The 25109-nt window shown below is 33.8% G+C and overlaps 1 protein-coding gene across 1 annotated transcript in view; it reads left to right on the top strand.

The window, feature by feature from the left end:
• The window catches only part of LOC150108160 (uncharacterized), a 56798-nt gene that overhangs the window by 5123 nt on the left and 26566 nt on the right, over positions 1-25109 (top strand). Inside the window, exons 2-3 of the mRNA XM_090415621.1 lie at positions 886-1007; positions 15686-16721. Coding sequence (XP_090271747.1) covers positions 886-1007; positions 15686-16721 — 1158 coding nt within the window. The remainder of the gene's footprint in view (positions 1-885; positions 1008-15685; positions 16722-25109) is intronic.

Genomic DNA, 25109 nt, shown 5'->3' with positions numbered 1-25109 from the left:
TTTGAATAAGCAGGAAGCATTATTAATATCTAATGTGCTACTTCTAACTTGCCTGGTATAATAGAAGAGAAACATATGCTACTCCCATTATGGCAGTGAAGAGATGTCTAAGCTATGCCTTGGACATCTCTTCACATAGTCATAGGAAAGACAAACAGTCAAAAATAACCTTTTGTTTCCACCCTAGAATCATGTTTGTATTGTGACAAGCTTAATGTTTATTCAGTACTGACTTATTGTCAAAATTTTTACCACAGTAGTTGAGATATTTTGACAGCAGCTATTTTGTTGCACATGTAATCAATGTAATTGTATTTCATTTTATATACACCAAAAATAATTTCATCATATGTAGAGACTAAAAGATGATTCATGGTGACTTTAATAAATTATTGCTAATTCATTCCTTTATAAATATAGCACTCATTTCTAGAAAAATGGTACAGAAATAATAAAATGATCTTCTCAGCAGGTATGATGGATTTGTAACAAAAAAAAAAAAAAATTCTCACTTGTTTCCTTGGTAAGTATATATATTAATGTTGGCTAGTGTGCACCATTTGTGGCACATGATCTTAACTGCTTGAAATTTTGAATTTACAATAACATGCATCTTGTCATTTGTTCAGATTATCAATTTCTATGTTAACTTTTTTTTTTTAATCTGATTCTTTGGCCTGTCTTATGTATAATAAAGAATGTGACATAGCAAGTCAGAATATAGTTAGAGTATAGGAGATTCACAAATGTAACTAAACAAAATCTTATTTCAGAATTGTGCACTCGCTGTTATATCTCTCAATGTTTTTTTAAGTGAATGACACTGATTATTATGAAAAGATGCTAATGTGAACTCTGATGGTAATTTTCTGTTTGCATTTCTAGGTGTAAATCGCTACTTTCAGATGGCTTGTATTCATGAAAAATTCAGTAATTCAATAAATAAAGAAATTTATTCCAAACAGATATGGACTCATTTGGACACTATGTATGATATGGCTGCTTTGGTAAGTGAATTAAATATATGTAATCACATTTCTAAACTGCCACACTTTATTTACAGATATACTAAAGTTACAACTTTTGTTTGCTCATTACAAAGGCAATTATTACATCCAGATTTTAATATGGAAATTTGGAAGCCTTGTAATATAGTAGTTTCATAATTTCTCTACAGTAGTTCAAATTCGAAAATTAAGCATATAATCTGTACAAAAGAGAAAGTGAAGCCAACAAACTTATGTATGAAATTGATACTGTTTGAAAAATTGAGTGATTTTTAAGTTGAGGTAAGTCTTCTTTTATTAATTCATTTTGATTATTTGTAACCTGATACTCCTGTGCAAATTAATACAAAACATGGGTAATGGACAAAAACAATGGAAATACTGAGCTATCGTGTCACATTATTGGTAGTTTCAATGCAGTGCCTATGATGCATCAAACACAGATGCATTTGATATGAAAATGTACTTGCGACATTCCTAGGGACGGAGGCCTGCTGCCATTTATCGCATGTTAGAATGGAATCCAAAGAGGACTTCAGTGACTTTGAAAGGGGCATGATTGTTGGAGCTAGGTTCATCTGTGACCAGAACAGCTGAAATTGCATGTTAGCCGAAGAACAGTCTCTAAGGTTATATCAGCATGGTTGTCGACAGGACAAACATCAGTGAAATGCAATAGCAGATGAAAGCACTTACTGCATTAGAGGGACTTTTAAGCATTAGTGCACTATACCATGAAAAATAGATGGGCTACTGCTGAGCAATTGAAAAATTCAACATCAGTCATGAGAAATTTCAACAAAAACTCTGCACCGCAAACTACACAGAGTTTGATATCGCAGTTGGGTTGCCTTGCATGAACCTTTGATCACTCCATCAAAACATGTCATTGCTTCCATAGTACAAAGATCACAGATAGTGGACTACACAATAGTGGAGGGATGTGATATTGTCTGATGAATCCACAATCCACATTCATACTATTTTCTGCAAATGGATGAATATTTGTCTGGCATCAGCTGAAGGAAATTTACCAGCCAGAGTGCTTGCTTCCAGCTGTGAAAGGTTTGATGGTTCTGTAATGGTCTGGGATGCATTCTCATGACATGGTTTGGGTCCACTTGTTGTATTGGGAGACAAAGTGAATGCTGCACGTTATCTTTTAGTCATAAGTGATCATCTTAGAGGTGATATGATTGAGGCTTACAAACTTCTGAAAGGATTGTACAGGATTTCAGTTGATGGAATTTTTCAATTTATGAAGGGGGGGGGGACAAGAGGGCATCCTTGGAAGCTGAGAACGAATGCCACTAAGAAGGGGTTGAGGGCTAGATTTTTCTCTCATAGGGTGGTGCATGATCGGAATGGATTGCCATTGGATGTTGCAAGTGCATGCAGTGTGAATGAATTCAAAAATAAGTATGATAGCTGGTGCATGTATGTGCCTCCCTCAATGAGCCCCTGATTCCCTGGAGGTCTCTCTTAATAATCATCTTCATGCCATATTGACACTTTTATGCAGCCAGCCATGTTTCAACAGGATAATGCTCCCATTGACCAAATATATCACCCAGTGATTTGCAGAACATGATGGTGAGGTGTCCTGTCTGCCATGCCCATCCCAATTGCCAGACTTCAATCCTACTGAACATTTTGGAGCAAGCTCTCGGGCAACATTTCCCACCCCCAAAGAACAAAAGCTAATTGATCCAGTTTCTATCAGACAAATAGTGTAAATTTCTTCCTGTTAGGTTCCAAACATTGACAGTCTCTCTTTCAAAGAATTCAGGCTGTACTAGATGCCCACGGCAAATTTATGCCATATTAATTGAAATGTGTCTCTGTTTCCATTTTTTTTGTCCATTCTGTATTTGTTCCTATGAACAGAAGATTCTCTTAAAGAAGAAGTGGAGAAATTTTTGAAGTCATTAGAGCAGGCAGCTGACATAAAGAAAATGGAAAAAGTGATCTTTGTTGGAATTCTAAATAGTAGAGTAGAGTAGTCTCATCAGACAGAATGTTTTTGGAAAATTTGTAGAAAAAGGCAAGAATAATAATGGTAACTGCTGGATACAGACTAGTCATTAAATACCATGTTTCAACAGAAAGATGTGCACAAGTTCATGTGGAGAGAAGAAACAAGAAATAAAAGCCTCATTGACTATGTTATTGTTGATAGTGATATCGTCATCTGAGTTCAGGATACAAGAGGATACAGAGATTTGAAATTGGAATTGATTATCACTTAGTTTTATGTAGGATAAAAATGTCACATTGAAAAGAATCATGTATAAAAAAAGTTTTTTTTTAAAAAAAAAAAGATATAAACTATAGACTCAGCTGTACAAACATTATTCAAGAACAAATGAAATGGTTTGAAAACAAGATCCAAATATTTTAATCTCATTATCAAACTCTGAAAAAATCATCAAGGTAGGCATGTAGTGAAGAATTCTGCAAGGATAGAAAAATAAGAACACCATTCTGGACACGAATTAAAGAATTAGTCCTGGAAAGGAAGAAAGGATACCGAAAGTTCCCAGCAAATAAGTCATAAATAAAATGGAATAAAGGCTATTGAAAAGCTTTGAAAGAGAAGAAAGAATACTGTAAAATGAATCAAAGATAACATGCTGACACAAAAAATGAATATAAGGATATTCTAGATGCCTGGAGTAATTACTTTGAAACACTGTTTAAACACAAGCAGTAACAGAACAATAGTAGAAAACATTCAAGGGGAATGCAATGAAATATCAATACTTCAGGTAGGAAAAAAACTGTCATAAACCTGAAATGTAGAAAGGTAACTTGAGTAGATGATATTCAACCAGAAATACTTATATAATGTTTATAAATATGGAATTATAAACATTTTGCAGTGACTACACTGCATAATTCATAGGACCTGGTTAGAAGGCTGAATTCCAGATGACCAGAGTAGAGCTCTCATAGTTCACATTTATAAAAGGAGGAATAATGCTTAACGTGGGAATTTCAGGGGAAATTCTCTCATATCTTCGAGGTAAGATTTATGCAAACTTACTTGAGAAGAGGCCAAGAAAAATTATGGAAAAGAAACTTGGAGAAGAAGTTGACTTCAAGTCAGATAGAGGCTGTTAAAATCAGATTTTCACTTGACAACAAATAGTTTAGCGATATATAACATAGAAATATAACAAGGATGTGTGTACTTAAATTTTTATAGATCTGGAAAAGGCATACAACAAGGTGCCTTGAGAAAAGACTTTTTAAAATGCCACAGTTATAATAGCTGTAATAAATTTTGGCATGAAAATCAACACCAAAAAGACCAAAATTATGAAAATAAAAAACATCATAGAAAAATTCAGCTGCATTCTCATTGGAGAACCTGTAGAACAAGTAAAATATTTCAGCTATATTGTTACTGTTGTTAGTGAAAATGAATAACAGAATAAACAAAGCTTGTATAAACAAGTAGCTATAGTGTGATTTTCTTTTATTGACTACTTGTATAATAAACTATAACACTTTTTATGAATGTTAGTCAAGTGAGTTTTAATTTTTTGTCCTACTAGTTTCACTGATTTTTGCTATCGGCATCTTCAGGGATACAATTGGTAAGCGATATGAAGGTAACAGACTAGGTTTTAACTGACAGTTCTAATTCTTACAAAATTAGTATTGTGCGAGACAATGCGCGTGTCTCGGGAACATGATATATTTGTTACGAGAAATAATGTAATTGGCGTGAAAGTTCATTTCTTTGATGTTTAGTGATCTAATTAAAGTTTTCCAAATTTCCGGTAGGATTAGGCCTTGATTCTTATTTAGGTTTCCTGTTGAACAGGCTACAATAGCAGCCTCCTTGAAGGTTCTGGAATAGTAGTTCTCTTCTGTAGAAGAGAACTACTCACTACCATTCCAGAACCTTCAAGGAGGCTGCTATGGTCGCCTGTTGAACAGGAACAGTTCTTTCCTAATATCCTTGTTTTCAATATGATATTGTCATTGATGCCATCTGTTCATGCCTCTAATCTTTCTCAGAACTCTCATATCTGCAGTCTCTAGTTTTTGGTCAAGTGTTTTAATTCTGACCCAGCTTCAGACCCAGAAGTTAAAATTGGTTTGAACACTGTCTTGTATACAGCTAATTTAGTGTTCTGACTAATTTCTCTCTTATTCCATATACATTTATTCAGTTGACTTACTACCATACTAGCTTTGTTGATTCTGTTGTCTATTTCCATATTTAATTAACCATTTTCACTAAAAATCGTTCCTAAGTAGCTGAAATGGATCACTTGTTCTATAGGTTCTCCATTCACAATGCAGTTGATATTTTCAATTCTTCTGCCTATTTTCATTGTCTTTGTATTGTTATTGCTGACTTTCATACCATATCTATTATAACAGTTATTCAGTTTAGTCAGAGAATCTTGCAGACTTGTATCGGATTTATTTAGAAGTATAACATCGTCTGCATAAAGCAAAGAGCTGAGATTAACATCTGCAATTTTGAGATCAGGTTTAATACCACTTTCCTTTATAATGTGATCCATATAAATGAATAACAGAGGGGATAATGTACATCATTGTCTTACACCAGATTTAACTTTAAACCACCTTCCTGTACTTCTTTCAATTGTAACCGCTGACTTAAAACTTAAATAAAGACTAAGTATTGCTAGATATAATGCCTCATTGACATCATATAACTGTAGCATATTGAATAGCTTCTCTCTTGGCACCTTGTGATGTGCCTTTTCCAAATTTGCAAAACTTAAATACAGATCTTGTTATATTCCCATGATTTCTCAACTATTTGTCTTAAAGTGAAGATCTGATCTTGACAACCTCTATTTGGCCTGAATCCAGCTTGTTCTTCACCAAGCTTTTCTTCCACAATCCTCCTTAACCGTTTCTCAAGTATACTTGTGTAAATCTTACCTGGAACACTCAGTAGAGAAATAGTTTGTTTTCGGTTCAGTTTTATTTCCCTTTTTATATATGGGTACTGTGAGAGCTCTACTGCAATCATCCGGAATTCATCCCTCTGCCAACCTTCTGAACTATGCAGTGCAGCCACTGTAAGACTTTTATACCTCCATACTTGAGTGCTTCTGGTCGAATATCATCTACTCCTGCTGCTTTTCCACATTTCAGGCCTTTGGCTTTTTCTGCTTCAAGTATAGATATGTATTCCTGACTGCATATGTGTTGAGTGTTTTTTTACCACTGAGCTATCACTGCTCGTTTCATTTAGTAATTTTTTGAAGTAATTACCCCATACTTCAAGGATATCTTTTTCTCCAGTTTTTATGTCACCTTTATCATCTCTAATTTCTTTTACAGCACTCTTTCCTCCATGTCTGAGCTTCAACAACCTCCAGAATATCTTTTCTATGTTTTTACTAAAGTCTTCCCATGATTTTGTTTACCTAGCTAAACACATATTCTCTAAAAGCACAAGCTGACTTATTTGCCAGGAACTTCTGATATGCTTTCTTCTTTTCCTTCACTGCCTCTTTTTGATTTTTGAATCAGAAAGAGAAAAAATTAGAATTGAAAAACCAATTCTGATTTTTCTATCCTTGGAGATAGAACTTCACCACATGCCTCTCTGGTTGAATCAATCAGTGTTTTCTTCAGGGCTTGCCACTGAATCTCCAAGGTTTGGTTCCTGTTCTCAAACTATTTCATTTGCTACTGTATATGGTGTAATGGGACATTATATTGAGCAATACATGCTCTATTTGAGCTGAAAATCAGCAACCAGAATTGAAGGAGGTAAAGGAACAGATGTTAAATTAGGTGCAGTGGTAATAATGCTAAAGGATATGCATTATTAACACTGTTATTAATTATTTATATTGATCACGTTATGATGGAAAGTAGTGTTAAATCTGATATTAAAAAGATTCCTTTACTAAATTGAATAACTGTTGTAATAAATTTGGTATGAAAATCAGCAATAAAAAGACAAAGGCAATGAAAGTGGGCAGAAACATTCAAAACATCAATTATATCCTGAATGGCAAACCTACAGAACTAGTAGGACATTTCATCTATTTAGGTACAATTTTTAGTGAAGATGGTAATTTAAATATGGAGATAGATAACAGAATTAGTAAAGCTGGAATGGCAGGTCAGCTGAATAAATTTATATGGAATAAGAGAACTTAGCCAAAACACCAAACTAGCAGTATACTAGATGGTTTCAAACCAATTTTAAGTTATGGATCTGTAAGTTGTGTTCAAAATTAAGCACTTGATCAAAGACTAGAGACCACATATGAGAGCTATGAGAAAAATTAGAGGAGTGAACAGATGGCATCAGTGGCAGAATTATATTAAAAATGAAGATATTAGAAATGAATGCAACATTGTTAGTATTCAAGAATGTGTAAGCAAAGCTAATCTAAGGTTTTATGGCCACTTAAATAGGATGGGTGAGGAAAGGTTAGCAAAACAGGTGTTTGCCAAGATGACATGGAAGAGGCCCAGAGGAGGACCAAGTCTAGTTAAGTTTACATTATTAATAATGTAAACTTAATCATGTAGTGCTGTGCCTGAACACCCATTGAGGATGCATATCTTGAAATTGACAATGATGAAGTAGTAAAATTACACGTCGCTGTATTGAAATCTCCTTTGCATTATGAGATACTGAGGCAATTGATGTGAAGTCAATGCTTTTCATATACAAGTAGACTTATGTTTGGATAAAGGATTAAAACAAGAATATAATTTTTTTGTTTTGTAGCCAAGCAGAAAAAACTTTCTTTGACTATCTATAAGCTGTTAAGTTACCTTTTTTTTTTTTTTTTCTCAGCAAGATTTTTATTCATTAAATTTGTGATAATGTTACCAGAACTTGTAAGCTTTAGAACTAGAATCATATTTTGTTTAATACTACTTGCTCCATCTGATGACTCAAAAATTTCCTTTACTCCTTTACTCTTATGAACTTTTGTGGGACACAACCAAATACATCATTGTTCCATTTAAAATTTGCTGACTTATCATCATCACATTCCTAATATATACTATCAAGGACTATACAGAATACTACATTATTACTATCAACAATTTTCCTCCAGATTAGTCTGTCATTTATCAGCATTCTAATACGTTGCCGGGTATTATATTTTGGTTGGAGCTCTTCTGACTGCATCACTCTACCAAGTTATTGGTCTTCCTTTGAGATTTTTTTTTTTTTTTTGCTGTCTTGGCATTAAATGCCTCCTTTGCTAACTTTTCCTCTCTCTTTCTCTATCTCACACATTCTGTTTAAGTGACTATGCTACCTTAGATTAGTTCTGCTCACATATTCTTGAATGCTAACAGTGTCAAGTTCCTCCCTAAAATCTTTATTTTTAATTATTCTTCTATTAATACCATTTGTTTACTGCATTATTTTGATGATAAGGCTGATATATTGGTTATCCATAATGGTATTAAGGAAATTAACAACATATGCTATATAATTGTTCGAAAAATTTTTAATTAATATTTCCAATATTTGAACAAAATCACATTGTCGTCACCAGGGAATAATGAACCAGTTGATATGTGCTTGTAGGCAAACTACATACAGTAACAATACAAAATAAATAACGGAAAAAACTCACGTAGAAAGATTATTTAATAGTATAATTTTTGCCTGTGTGTCACAGGCATGTTCAGTATACATTAAGCTCAAAATTAAACACTAACTGATAATTCCAAAAAGCGCCACCTAAGTAGCTGGTGTAAGATAACTAAAAAGGTCAATAACTTTCCTAAAAAAAAAAAAAAAAAAAAAAAAATTAAAAAATTAATACAATAAAAAGTTAGTACTTTACAAATCAGCTAATCTTTCCTATCTCCCATAAAGGGGATAGACGTAAGCAGCCAGATCTGTTTAAGTTAGGAGAATGAAGTAGAGTTTCACATGTTTCTTTATAAAGGCGTTCCATGAGAAACTGACTTTTTAGTTATCTTACACCAGCTACTTAGGTGGCGCTTTTTGGAATTGTCAGTTAGTGTTTAATTTTGAGCTTAATGTACTGAAGAAAATTATACTATTAAATAATCTTTCTACGTGAGTTTTTTCCGTTATTTATTTTGTATCGATATGTCTACTCACGGTATACCTCTTTTAAAACTTACATACAGTAAGTAAAGGTATGTTTAAAGTCCTAAAATAGTGCTCCCTAGTAGACTGGGATAAGTGTTCTTGGCTGTTCAAGTTCAAGGGGAAACAATGATTAGGTTTTGTAATTCAGATATACAATTACATAACTCTTTTGTTATTGCAAAAAAAAAAAAAAAAATCATGATTACTTCTCAAGATTTTGAGATAGGTATGTAATCACAACAATTGAGATTCAACCAGTTTCATAAGTTTCAAATCAGATTTAAATTGATTTGGGTGCAGAATCTTCCTATCCTGTCAACAAGCAAGATGACATAATCAGATTCCAGGAATTTGATGTGGTCCTGATGTTCTTTGATTCTAATCTCAGCAGAACAACCTGTAATGTCTAAAGTAACAATCACCACAAAGTATTTGATAAATGCTAGGCAAGGAGAGAGAATAATTTATCCTTGGTAGATGGTAGAAAATAAGACATTTTCCAAAATGAAGGTGGCGCATAGATTATATTGAAAATTTGTTCTACGTTCCTTGAAAGTAAGGTATGGGAACATCTAGTTGCAGTGGGGGGATGATATTTATTGATAATTTTCTTGATTGCAGTTTGGTTATACCCGTCAGTAGTTTTTATTTAATTCTTCCAACAGAAGGCAATCAGTAAAACAGAATGAAGTGAGCTCAGTATATAAGTTTTGATAATACCTGTCATCTTCTGTGATGAATGATGGTGTGAGGATGGGTGGATGTATCTACCAGTAAAAGGTCTTCAATAAAGCAGAAAATTAACTACTGCCTATAGAAGTGCAGACTACTGAAGTAATCTGATAAGAGTACATGGAGTTTATTTTATCCAATCAACAGACTGAATTCAAATCCCATTGTAGACATGGATGTTTGTGATTTTCTTTAGGTGGGAGATAAATTTCATCGTCCAGTGTCCCACCACTCCACTTATTGGAGGCCTGAAATGGCTTGAAAAGTTCCTATAGTTTTCTCTCCAGAGCAGGTTTCTGGATGACTAAATAAAAAAAAATAAATAAAAATAAAAAAAATATAAAATAAATCAAAAAAGGAAAAAAAAAATCCTTAGCCCACTCATGATACAAATGTACTATAGGTTTATTTACAGATAAACCTTTTAGGGGTGCTTAAGGGTCAAAGCTGTATAACTGAGAGGAGACCTCCACATAGCCTTTAAAGGAATGAGGAGAACCAACCAGGACTTCTCACCTAATGTCTAATCCTCACCTTCTCGTCGTGCACCCTGTTGGGTATCTACCTGGATACTGAACGAACGAGAATGGGCTGGCAATTTGGGATTTAGCCGACCAAATTGTAATTCTTATTGGCTTAAACCAAATTATAAAATAATGGTACAATATGACAAAATTTCATGCTGGCTGGGACGTCGCCTGGTTAAACAAGGTCCCCGTTGTTTTCACCAGGGAACCAGGGTGAACAGTGAAAAGTCAGCTACTGGAACAAATCTGAAAAAACACCCCAACTCAATATCACCAGAGTTAAAGATCGGTACTATCAACATAAGAAGCCTGAATGGCAAAGAAATGGAGCTAGCTGAGGAATTAGATAAGTACCAGATCGACATAATAGGGGTGACTGAAACAAAAATGACAAAAACTGGTGAGATCTTTCTGAGCAATAAATACAAAATGTTATATTCAGGCAATGACAATCAAGGAAAAGAAGAAGTAGCCATTGTATTCAACACTAAATATGAGGCTAATCTTCTTGAATAACAAGCAGTCTCAAGTAGAGTGATGTGGGCAAATATCAGAATGGGGAACTGGACAAGGAGACTTATTTGTGCCCATGGTCCCACAGAAGGTTCTACTAATGTGGAGGAATTTTTTGAGGCTCTAGAGAAAGCTACTGACACAATGAAAAAGGAAAAGTTGGTCCTTGTTGGGGATCTAAATAGCAGAGTAGGAAATGATTGTCACACATACAAAAATATTTTGGGAAAATTTGGAGAAAAGAGCAAAGCTAATAATAATGGCAAATCTTTGTTGGATTTCTGCTCAGGACACGGACTGGTTATTACTAACACCATGTTCCAACCTAAAAATGTGCACAAATTCACATGGAGAGAAGAGGCAAGAAATAAGAAAAGTCTCATTGACTATGTTATTGTTGATAGTGATGTTTTCTCCCTGGTGCAGGACACCAGAGTGTACAGAGGATTTGAAATTGGAAGTGATCACTATTTAGTCTTGAGCAGGATAAAATTAAATTTCATATTGAAAAGAATAACATGTAAGAAAGTTTTAAAGCGAATAAAAGTTGAGCAACTCTCAGATGTGAACTGTAGACTAAATTACGCAAAGATTATTGAAGAAAAAATGAAGGAGTTTGAGAACAGGAACCAAACTTCAGAGATTCAGTGGCAAGCCTTGAAGAAAACCTTGATTGATTCAGCCGGAGAGACATGTGGTGAGGTTGTTTGCAAGGATAGAAAAATTCAGAACTCCATGGTGGACACAGGAAGTTAAAGAGGCAGTGAAGGAAAAGAAGAAAGCATATTAAAAGTTCCTGGGAAATAAGTCAGCTTGTGCCCTTAGAGAATACAGAGACAAATGTAAGAAAGCTAAACACTGTGTAAAACTAGCTAAACAAAAGTCATGTAAGTACTTTGGCAAGAACATAGAAAATAAATATCAAGAAGGTGGCAAAATATTTTGGAGGTTATTGGAGAAGCTTAGAAATGGAGGAAACAGTGCTGTAAAAGAAGTTAGAGATGATAAAGGTGACATGAAAATGGGAGAAAAAGATATCCTTGAAGTATGGAGTAATTACTTCGAGAAATTGCTAAATGAAACAAGCAGTGATAGCACAGTGGTAAAAAACACTCAACAGGCATACAGTCAGGAATACATATCCATACTTGAAGTAGAAAAAGCCATCAAAGGGTTAAAATGTGGAAAGGCAGCAGGAGTAAATGATATTCGACCAGAAATACTGAAGTATGGTGGTATAAAAGTCTTGCAGTGGCTGCACTGCATAGTTCAGAAGGCCTGGACAGAGGGACGAATTCCCGATGATTGGAGTAGAGCTCTAATAGTACTCATATATAATAAGGGAAATAAAACTGAATGTGATAATTGCAGAGGTATTTCCCTACTGAGTGTTCCTGGTAAGATATATGCAAGTATACTTGAGAAACGGTTAAGAAGAATTGTAGAAGAAAAGCTTGGTGAAGAACAAGCTGGATTCAGGCCAAATAGAGGCTGTCAGGATCAGATCTTCACTTTACGACAAATAGTGGAGAAATCATGGGAATATAACAAAGATCTCTATTTGAGTTTTGTAGATCTGGAAAAGGCATATGATAAAGTTCCAAGAGAGAAGCTATGCAATACGCTGCAGTTATATGGTGTCAATGGGACATTATATCAAGCAATACTTAGTCTTTATTTAAGTTGTAAGTCAGCAGTTAGAATTGAAGGAAGTACAGGAAGATGGTTTAATGTTAAATCTGGTGTGAGACAAGGATGTACATTATCCCCTCTGTTATTCATTATCTATATGGATCACATTATGAAGGAAAGTGGTATTAAACATGATATCAAAATTGGAGATGTTAATGTCAGCTCTTTGCTTTATGCGGACGATGTTATACTTATCAATAAATCCACTACGAGTCTGCATGATTCCTTGACTAAATTGAATAACTGTTGTAATAGATATGGTATGAAAGTCAGCAATAAAAAGACAAAGACAATGAAAATAGGTAGAATCGTTGAAAATATCAACTGTGTTCTGAACAGAGAACCTGTGGAACAAGTAAAACATTTCAGCTACTTAGGCACGATTTTTAGTGAAGATGGTAAATTAAATTTGGAAATAGACAATAGAATCAACAAAGTTGGTATGGTAGGAAGTCAATTGAATAAATTTATATGGAATAATAGAAAAATTAGTCGGAACACTAAATTAGCTGTATAGAAGACTGTGTTCAAACCAGTTTTAACTTATGGATCTGAGAGCTGGTTCAGAAGTAAAACACTTGACCAAACCGCAGATATGATAGTCTTGAGAAAGATTAGAGGTGTATACAGATGGCATCAATGGCAATATCACATTAAAAATGAGGATATTAGGAAAGAACTTGACATTGTCAGCATCCAGGAATGCATTAGCATAGTTAATCTCAGGTGGTATGGTCATTTAAACAGAATGGGCGAGGAAAGATTGGCAAAACAAGTGTTCTCTGCCAGGTTGGCAGGAAAACGACCCAGAGGAAGACCAAGATATAGGTGGTTTGATAGGGTACAAAGTGCCTTAGACGACAGAAATATAAGATCTGATAATATTGGAGTCTTGACAAGTAACAGACTGATCTGGAGGAAAATTGTAGATAGGAAGTTAGTAATGATGTAAATTTTTCATATAGCACTATCATATCCTGTACACCCCTTGAGGGTACCTGACAGGAATTTGATGATGATGGTTGTCTGCAATTTTTGGTGTTTTGCATGGAAACTCATGCTGACTGTTATATCAATGCAGTGTCGCATCATCCTAGACAAAAAGTTGGGACTATGAAGGCCTTAGTACATTGTGTTCATGCCTTATGCTTTACAGAAGACTTATTCAATGATCAAATTTCATGAATCACCTTTTTTTTTTTTTTTTTTGTTTAAAAAAAAAAAAGATGATTTTTAGTTAAGTCTTATTATCCAAAGGTTTCAACAGTTTTAGGCCTCCTGCTTTTTTGACTTTAAAGAGAAATCTTTTGTATTCCTTTTTCCTTATGTTAAAGGTTTGGAGAAACTCGCATGGTCAGCCTTGATATTTCTAGAGCATTTATGTATGGGAGGAAAAGATTGGTCTGCATCTGGCTGAGAGACTTGCTTAGTGAACGTCCATCGGGTGGTGTTCCACCTTGTTCAGTAGGGTGGAACACCACACAATTTGGTGTTCTTCTCCTTATGTTTCACCATCAATGCTTGAAATACCTGAAGGTTTTGTACTTTGACCTGCTCTCTTCATTCCATATATAAATGTTCTTTCACTGTCCTCAAATTCTATCCATAGATTTGCTGAAGACAAACCTTGTGTTGCATAATTATTAGTAGCATCAAGATCTTCCATATCAAGTGCCTTAAACTCTGATCTCCTTTGCTGTTTGTCAGTAGTGTAGTACAGGGATAACTTTCTGAATTTCAGTGCTACCAAGAAATGGGCTTGTCTTATTTCTTACAAGAAAGATCTCACTTCACTTTACCTCACTTTTGATTTTTGACAATACCCAGACCTCCAAACGTGATTTCTTTTTTTTTTCTTGATACAAACTTGCTTAGGCTAGCTACTTAGGTATGCTCTTCCACTCAAGACATTTCTCACCTATACAGCTGCTGACACTGTACAAATTCTAAATTGTTCTTAGTGCATAAAAAAACTTCTATAAGAATGCTTGATTCTATTGTGAAGAGTGCAGTATAATTAACTGATAACCTTCCCTCACAGATTCACTTGAATCACTTTCTCTCATGCACACACTCTCACATAGACTTTTGTTTTCTGCTTTGTCTCTATGTGAGTATTTCTATGAATAGCATACTGTGAACATGGGCAACTGCTTATCAACATCCATTTACTGTCTATACAAACTTCTTTTCTTCCTTTCTTCTCCATTTGACTTTGTCCTTTGGAAAAGTCTCCTTTTTCCTCTTGCCCATGGAAGTTAAAGCATTTCCTTAACCTCTGACAAGAGGTTCAGAAAATATTTTAATCCCCTGTCCCATATGGAGTACTAATGTGCTATAGATTTGATATTTAAAAAAAAAAATAAGCCATTGTTTTGAATGTAATCAATTTCTTTTTGCATTGCACATATGCTGGTAATTTTTCCATGAAATCTTCTGATTCATTTATAAATGCAGAATAATTATTGCACCTGTGAAAGTTAGAAAGCAGCATCAAATGAGTATTTTTATTTTACTTTATATTTATTGGGGGAGGGGGGGGGGGAGGATTAGCAACAAATGAAATAAAAAATCTGTTTATTTTTATTATAGACCCAGTGTAGGGATATGTGAAAATTAAGCAGTTTTTGATATCTTAAGTAGTATTCAAACATCAAAATTTAGATTGCTATAATTTATAATTGCAGCATTAAAAAAAAAAGTTATTATTGCCACAGAATGAGAATTCTCAGTGATTTTAATAACAAATAAAGAAAACATTTGACAACATTTTGGATAGTTGGTACAAATATATTTTTTTTGGCTACTTTAAAGAAAATGCCAAGAAATTCTTCAATTTATAAGCTTGACATATAGCAGTTGTTCTCATTTAAAAATATATTTGGTATATTTCATGTATTTAAAGTCATTTAATTAGCCTTGCATCTGAATATTGCAAGTATAATTATGAATATATATAATTCTTTTATTTTTGGAAAGGAAATTTTTTTTTATATATCTTTACCTTTGTTTACTTAAAATAATAAAAAAAAACTATTGTTTTTGTAAATGCAAAAAGCATAATTATTTCTGTGAAATTTGTAATTCGTCTGATTCCCTTTTCATTTTAGCATGAATCGGAAATTTTACCTTTTCCCAACGGAGAGGTGGATTTTAGTCTCCCAGATCTGGATTTTGGAGATATGCTTACAAAGCGAGATGAAGGAACTGCACCATCTAATACACCTTCAAAAAGTGCCAAAGGTGATATAACTCCTGTTAAATCATCAACCCCTGGCCATCAGGTTTCCTCTAAAACTGCTAAAGATAGTACACCTGCAAAAACAGGAACTTCTCACATATCTGCATCAGGTAAAACCTCAAAAGGTGATACCCCTTCAATAAAGGGAGATGGATCATTGCCGTTCTCTGGTGTGAAAGGTATCAAATCTGAGGGTGGCAAAGGAAAGACACGAGATGGTGTATCTTCTTCAAAATCTACCAAAAATGATGTCACTGGAAATACTCCTAAAAGCATTAAAGCAGATGGTGGAACAAAAATTAAAGTGGAAGTAAACAGTGAAGGAAGCAACAAAAAGTCACCTAAAACTGATGTTGCAAATAATGAAACACCCCTGAAAAAATCTAATAAAGGAGAGAGTACCACTCCTGAAGGTGGTAATAAAAAAGCAAATAAATCTGAAAATTCAATAGATGTGAATAAAAAGTCAAACAAAAGTGAAAGCAATGGGGAAAATCCTGCTAAGAAAACTAATAAAGAGAGCTCAGCTGAAGGAACTGGTAAAAAGGCATATAAATCAGATGGTATAGATGGAATTCCTAAAAAAGTTCATAAAATGGAAAGCGGTAGTGAAGGGACAAATAAAAAAGTGAGCAAAGCTGAAAGTAGTGAAAGAATTGGTAAAAAAGCTCAAAAAACAGAGGAGACTATAGCTAAGAAACATAGTAAAAGTGAAATTTCAGAAGGAAAAAAGGCACAAAAAGTGGATGGTGAGACGGGGAACAAGAAGATAAAAGCAGAAGGTGGTAGTATTAGTTCAAAGACTCATAAGAGTGAAGGAGGGAAAATAATTTCACCTGGAGGTAGTGGTGGCAGAGGGGGAAAATCTGAAGTGCCATCAGATGATAGTTCTTCCTTACCATTAGGTAGTGTATTTAAATTTACTGTTTCTGATATAGCAATATTTCTAGCCTGATTTTTTGGTCACTTTTATAGGTTGTGAATTTTTCTTTGTTTAGTCAGTTTGTACTTGAACAGCATATTAAGGTCTTAAGGCTTATATATATACTTTTTTTTTTGAAGTCTGCCTTTAAATTCTAATAAGCAGAATGATATATAAAATCATTTTATGTTTCAGTGCATTAGTGATTTATTTATTTTATTTTATTTTTTCTGTTGAGAATGAGTGGCCAATATTCTAATTAGAGAAACTTACTTTGAGTTGGAACTTAACATTCTTCTTCACAAGCAGTTTGCTTGTGAAGAAGAATAATGCTCTATTTGACTGAGGTAAAAAAAAAAAAAAAAAAGTTTGTCAGTGATATCATATAACACTAATCTCATTTTGCACATCAATTCTCATTCCATCATTATACACCATGCTAGGTCATCTAGCAGGTGTATAAGGTAGTTAATCTAGCTACAAGCACTTGCAAGCTATAAACTCAACTCAGTGCTCCAGTGAACATTATGCAGGGTCAAACAACACTTTTTGTCTTGATAAACAATCAGTTTGAGAACAAGTTTCAGCATTTGGAATTTCAACAATCAACGTAGTTCAAGTTAAGCTGGTCGAAGAAGAGTATACCATCAATTTTGACCTCTATTCCCAACAATACAATCAGAGAGAGTAGACACTGTTTGCACTGCATAGTACTCTACCAAATTGCATACAGCAGTTTAAATATAAGGAAAAAAATGAGCCAGAGATAGAGCTTCTCCCTTGCCCAGCAAAACATCTGATTTGATGGCTCACTTTCAGTGTAGATGAATAGCATTTTGCAAGTACTGAGGAAGTTAAGATAGGATGTAAATTTTTTTTGCTTCTGAAGCCCAGTCCTAGCCAGTGAAGAGGAATAGAACAATTTGTACAGAGAGAGCTGAATCATGACCATAGAACATAATGGCTTATATTTGGTTGAATAATGTGTTTTGGTCATAATTATGTAGGTTTGTATATGTGAGTGAAAATATATATCAACTTCAAAAATTCAAATTTGTGGAGTTGATATATATTTTCATAACATGAGTTCCACATGGGAAGACATGCAAGCGACTAAAAAGAAATATGCAATCTGTTATGTTTTTTTATTGAACAACTGGAGATCATAATTTTTGGAGATAACAATGTAAGGAAGGCTATTCCAAAGAAGAGAGGGGAAAGTTCATAAGAACATTTCTTTCTTTAAGCCAGTAAGTTGAAAGTTAAACTGTGTATGGATGTTGACTAGCAGTTGTTTGGATGTTTGTATGCTTAGAAAAAAGTAGAATGAATGAATATGGCCAGTTCAATGAAGCAGTGTACATAAAAATAATCAAAGAAAGGGCTTAAAGCAGAAACTGAACATTTGTGAGAAAGTGATCGGAGTGAATCTCTCAGAGAGAGAGGAGTGGTAGGTCATCATCATATCTAACATTCCATATCAACACATGCCAAACCTAGAATCCCCTCTTATGTCATCTGTTCTGATTCAGAAATCTTCTTGCCACACTGTTGATTTCTTTTGCTGTTTCTATCTTCTTCTAAATTCTGATAACTGCTCTGACCTATTTATTTATCTCTATAGTAAACTTTCTATAGTCTAATTACCCAAACAGTGAGATCATCTTCCTTGAGAATTTATATGATGTTCATGACTTGTACTTACTTCCTTTTTCCATTTACACCGATCATAGTAGAAGACATATTGAATTGTTTGCTGTTAGGAATGATAGCAGAACTATTATAGAAATCAAAAGTGAAACTTTTTTCAAGCCTCCAGTAAGCTGGATTGGAGAATTATATTGGGCCATGAATTTATGTATAGTTTAAAGACATTCATTGAAAAACTCACAGATTTACACTCATAAGTTATTGGCTGGAAAGTAGAGATGCTGTCCACTCAGATAACCAATTTCCAAAAAAAAAAAAAAAAAAAAAAAAAAAAGAAAAAGTTGACCTGCACAGTTTATTTTTTAAAGGAAATTGGTTCAAAAGAGATCATGAATGTTGGTAAGGTAGAGTATGCCTATATTGTGATGTCAGATGAACGATTTATGAAAGATCATTAAATTCTGGATATGTACCTCCTCCCCAAGGGATGTATAGGATAGTACTACATGAAAAGTTTACATTACTGTCTACTGACAATCTTCTTGCAGGTTATTCTGTTATTGGTTAGATATTATATTTGTCTTGTAAGGCATTTCTAACTGCCTTATCAATGCACCTTGATCTTCTATGAGGTCTTTTTCCTAGCATCCTGGCTTCAAACACCTGTTTTGCTAACTTTTCCTTTCCCCCATTCTACTTAACTGTAACTTGCTGTACTACCTGAGATTAGCTCTACTCACACATTCGTGAAGCTAACCATGTCAAGTTCCTTCTTAATATTATTCTTTTCAATATGATTCTGCCACTGAACTCCATCTATTACTCCTCTAATTTTTCTTAGAACTCTATAGTTTCTAGTCTTTGAACTGTTTTATTTCTAATCCTGCTTTCTCAGATCATAAGTTAAACTTATTTGAATATTGTATTGTATAGAGCTAATTTACTTGAATTAAAGTTGCCAAGAAATTATATTGTTTAATCCTTTACCAAATGTAAGCAAACAAAGTTTGAGACCTCACTAAAGGTTGAAATGAAATTTGAAATTGGAAGTGATCACCATTTAGTATTGAGCAGGATAAAATTGATTTTCATATTGAAAAGAAAGATGTGTAAGACAGTATTGAACCAAATTAGAGGTGAACTGTAGACTCACATACACATATTATTCAGGAAAAAATGAAAGGGTTTGAAAACAAGAACCAAACCCTGAAGAAAATGATCCTTCGGCCAGTGAGGCATATGGTCATGTAATCTGCAAGGATAGAAAAATCAGAACTCCATGGCAGATTAAGGAAGCTAAAGAGGCATTCAAAGAAAAGAAGAAAGCACATGTTGAAAGTTCCTGGTAAGTAAGCTTGTGCCCTTAGAGATTACTAAGAAAAATGTAAGAAAGCAAAGCACTGTGTAAAACTAACTAAACAAAAGTCATGAAAAGATTGGTAAGAGCATAGAAAATAGATATCAGAAAGATGGTAAAATATTCTGGGGGATCCTGAAAAAGAAATCTAAAAATGGAGAGAAGAGTACTTTAAGAGAAATTAAAATGACATGAAAACTGATGATAAATATATGATAGATATCTGGAGTAATTACTTTGAAAGTTTGCTAAATGAAACAAGAAGTGACAACATGGTGGTAGAAAACACTCAACAGGATTGCAATCAGGAATATACTGCATATCTATACTTGATTTAAAAAAAGCTTCAAAAAATTGAAATGTGGAAAGGCTGCTGGAGTAGATAATGTTCAACCAGAAATGCTCAAATATGGAGGTATAAAAGTGTAACAGTGGCTACACTGTTGAGAGTTTATTTTTCACTTGGTTAGACTATAATAAGTTTAGTTTAATCCTTTATCCAAGTGTAAGCAAACAAAGTTTGCACCTGAAAATATCTTCAGGACTGGGGTAATACCCCAGCCCTGAAGATGGGTAAAGATATTACCCATACCGGTTTCGACCTTTATTGAGGTCTCGTCAGTGGGAGCCAGGCCCAGTAGTGGAGACACCAAGGCACTGGGGTATTACCCCAGTCCTGAAGATACTTTCAGGTGCAAACTTTATTTGCTCACACTTGGATAAAGGATTAAACTAAACTTATTATAGTCTAACCAAGTGAAAAATAAACTCAACATCTTTCTCTGAATCCAGAGTAATTTAATAATAAGGCTGTACACCCTTTGGCAACTCCTATAGGTTGGGATGACCTCTCACTGCTTCTGCCTTGGTGTCTCCACTACTGTGCCTCGCTCCCACTGACGAGACCTCAATAAAGGTCGAAACCAGTTTGGGTTATGGGAGATACTGAGATAGGAGTGATGAGATCTTTCTCCACCTTTGCAATGAGTTGCCCGGTGTTGTACCACCTTACCCCAGTCCTGAAGATACTTTCAGGTGCAAACTTTGTTTGCTCACACTTAGATAAAGGATTAAACTAAACTTATTATAGTGGCTACACTGCATAATTCAGAACTTCAGAGGAGCGAATTCCAGATGATTGGAGCAGAGCTCTAATAGTTCTCATTTATAAAAAAGGGAATAAAGCTGAATCTGAGAATTACAGAGGAATTTCACTCTAAGTGTTCCAAGTAAAATTTATGCAAACCATAAATCATTGAGAAACAGCTAAGAAAAATTGTGGAGAAGCTTGGGGTAGAACAAGCTGGGTTCAGGCCAAACAGAAGTTGACAAGGATCTGTACTTAAGTTTAATACATCTGGAAAAGTCATTTGACAAGGTGTGCCAAGAGAAAAGCTTTTCAATGCACTACAATTATATAGTGTAAATGGAACATTATATAGAGCAATACATAATCTATATTTAACTTGTAGGTCAGAATTCAAAGAAATGCAGGAAGATGGTTTCATGTGAAATCAGGGATAAGATAAGGATACACATTATCTAAACTTTATTCACCATCTATATGGATCACATTATTAAGGAAAGTGGTGTATTAAACCTGATATCAAAATTAGAGATGTTAATCTGGCAATGTTATACTTCAAAATAAATCCAGTAGAAGTAGGATTTATTTAATAAATCCTACAGAACTTCTTTAATAAATTTGGTATGAAAATCAGCATTAAAAAGGCAAACAGTTAAAATAGGCAGAAACATTGAAAACATTAGCTGCATCCTGAATGAAGAGCCTGTAGAACAAGTAAAACATTTCAGCTTATTTAGGCATAATTCTTATTAAAGAGGGCATATTAAATTTGGAAATAAACAGCAGAATTAGCAAAGCTGGTATGGTAGGAAGTTATCTGAATAAACTTACATGGAATAAGCGAGAAGTTAGTCGAAACACTAAACTAGCTTTATACAAGACAGCGTTCAAACCATCCAGGTTTAACTTATGGATGTGATGAGAGCTGGGTTAGAAATAAAAGTCTTGATCAAAGACTGGAGACCACTGATTTGAGAGTCCTGAGAAAGATTGGCCAAGTGAACAGATGTCATCATTAACAGTATCATATTAAAAATGAGGATATTACAAAAGAACTTGACATTTTTATCATTTAGGAATATCTTAGCAGAGCTAATCTCAGGTGGGATGGCCACTTAAACTGAATGCATGAGAAAAGATTAGCAAAACAAGTGTTCTTTGCCAGGAAAAATGCTCAGAGGAAGCCCAAGATCTGATGGACTGATATAGTAAAAAGTGCCTTAGAAGACAGAAATGTAAGATATGATATCAGAATGTTGAGAGATATGTTAGCTAGTTATTCATATGTGACATCATTTTGACACCATATGGTGACTCCTGTACCTCATTGGGTTTTGGAAGTGTAGCCTTCTATTAGAAGAAGCAGTAGGGTCGACATAGACTTGGTTGAAAGTGCAGAACAAGAGGTTGATTCAGTATGTTTGGCATGTGAATTATTATTTTCAATTATTTAGTGAGTTTATTACTTCTGGTTAGCAACTTGGCAGCAAATTACCTGGCAGACCATACTTGACAACCACAGAGCTTAGAAACAAATTACTAAAAGTATGATTTCCTTTATACACAGTCCTCAAACAACAATATAATTGTGATCATTAGGAAAAAAAAATAATAACTGCATGGTATATTATTATTTCCCCCTTCCTTAGCTTAGTATATTAGTTTTAGCCTCTAATTTCAACATTTTTCATTTAGATAAGAGCACTCAAAAAATTCTCTTCCTTGTAGAACGGATTTAATACAACACCAGCGAATATGGAATGACCAGATTTCTTAGCATACCACAGACAATAACATGATTTGAAGTAATTTCTATTACATAAAAGACTGCTGGATATCAGATTGTTGTAATAACTTCACTGAAGATTATTACTGCTGTTGTTGGTATTGTTTGTGTATTGCCAAACTAATTTTTGCATTGTGTTAGACCTGATGTCATTCAAAAGGAGCCAATTAGTGGCTGATTTGTCCTAACAATTTTGTTGAAGGTGATAGAACAGTTCCAGTGGAATTGATAAAATCTGTTATACAGTAAGGTGAAATTGCATTAAGTGGAGTCTCAGGTATGTGAAATAAGAATACAATAATCACATACCAGATCAGCAGGCAAGCAGAATACACCCTTTCTCTGATGTTGATAAAAAAATAAAAAATAAAAATGTTTGTGAAATAATTTCATACTAGTTATTATATGTGCATTCTTGTAAAGATGGACAGTTAAATTTCTTATTGGACTATCCTTTTCAAATGGACTTTGGCATCCAGATTTTTAAAAAAAAAACAAATGGACAGACAAAATCGTATTCACATCTGTAGTCCAGTCACAAAGACATTGACATTTGCTTTAGATTGGGCATATCTGATTACAAATCTCATATAGGGGGCAAAGAACTTCATAAGGGATTTTCAGTTGAAAGTGAGATAGTCTCTTATGAAAGTTGCAGTGGGGTCCTCTCCTAGAAACTTGCATTTTTCATCCAGCAGAACAAGCAAATTATCTGGAAAATTCTTTTGCCAAAATTTCAACCAATTTATACAGTATGAGCAAGAGAATATCCAAAACTGTGTGATAGAGATGGAAACCAATATTCCACCTCTGTAGAACACTTTCTAAATAGCAATAAAATGATTGTATAGTGGAGTTTCACTGACCATTTTGTTATCAGCATAAATTTCACTAAAGGCATATTTAATAACAGAACATATGCCAAGAGAGAGTTTTATGCAATGTCTTTTGAATCACATGTAGGAAAATTTGTTAATGAAATTTTATTAACAAATCTAAGATTTGTTAATAAAAGCTTTGCAGCAGTAAAATAATTGAAAGGAAATAATTTATGCTTTTCTCTGATGCTTATTATATACAGTGATGCATTTCCAGCTGTTATATATCAGTATACTTGTTGGCAAGCAGAGTACTAGCAGACATGTTGAAAGTCATGCATCAGCAAGTATATGTTTTGACTTTGTGTATTACTGTGAAGCCAGCAGGAAGGTGTGTTCTGGCATTCATTTTCTTTCAGCAGTTATGAACACAAATCAGTTAAAGTTCAGTGATTGAACTCATACTGAATTGTTTTATGTTGTACTTTGTTTAAATAGGTTTTTTTGTATTTCACTTATTATTGTGTTGATATCAATAATGAGCCTTAAAATAATACTTTCTCAACTCCTAAAAGTGAAAAAATTGCATATCTACTGAATTGGTGCACTTGAGAATTAGCAAAGATATTTTTATTTAAAAAAAAATGGAAAATTGGGTTGAGAAACTGGAATACAATTATGCCTTTCTATAAGAGGAAGTGTGGGTAATGAAAGATTTGGATTTTAGCCTTGGGTCTTTTCAAAATTCTTTACTGTTTTTTATATTGAAATATAAAAAGAATGTATAATTAAATAATTATATTTAAATGGAAATTATTTGTTTTCCTGTGCTATGGATCTATATGATTTTATCTCTGATAATTTTGACTGAATAACAGTATTACTGATAATGCTTCCCAAATTCTTGTTTCATGTAGAGCGAAATTAATTCATTGTTTCTGAAAATTATAAACTGAAAAATTATTCAGCATACATATATATACACAAAAATTTTATTCAGTGAATAAAATTTTTTCACTGAACGATTATTTTGTTTTTAGGAATAGATTGTAAATTGGTTTGGAATTTATTCCAAAATTCCAAACCAATTTACAGACCTTAACAAAAATCCTGTCTGATTTTTGTTAAGGTCTAGGACTCAACATAAATCAGAGCTCAGTAATCATGAGTTTTCCTGTGCTTTGTAGTAAATAATATATTAAATGTCAAGAGAACTTTTGATTAATATGAATTTTACTATTACCAGCTTGCTTCTAGAAGATCACGGATCATATGGCTCACCAAAATTGGCTACAAAAATTAACATTACTAAAGAAATTATCTGCATGTGCATTACAAAGTGAAAAATTCATTGTTCTCCATAGTTTACTGCAATCTGTTAGTTTCCCCCCCCCCCTCCCATACTAACTGCATTCAGTTTACTTTGAATATGTTAGACTGAACCTTTGTAGACATTCTCTTTATGTGACTCCTTAAAGTTGGGTTTTGGTTTAAACCTATTTTTGAAACATTTCAAAATGTTTCTTAGCTATCACCATATCAAATATAATATTGATAATAATTTGAAAGAGCTTAAGGATATATTAATAAGCTAAAAAAAAAAGTAGCATACAAAATGAGTTTTTATGTGAATACAACCTTGTGAACCTATTGCATGTTTCATCACTTTGGTT

Source organism: Typopeltis vanoorti, chromosome 3 (genome assembly GCF_054136105.1).
Source record: "Typopeltis vanoorti isolate ZY-2024b chromosome 3, IOZ_Tvanoo_1.0, whole genome shotgun sequence".
In the NCBI taxonomy this organism is placed as follows: domain Eukaryota; kingdom Metazoa; phylum Arthropoda; class Arachnida; order Uropygi; family Thelyphonidae; genus Typopeltis; species Typopeltis vanoorti.
This window is presented reverse-complemented; position numbering and strand designations above follow the sequence as displayed.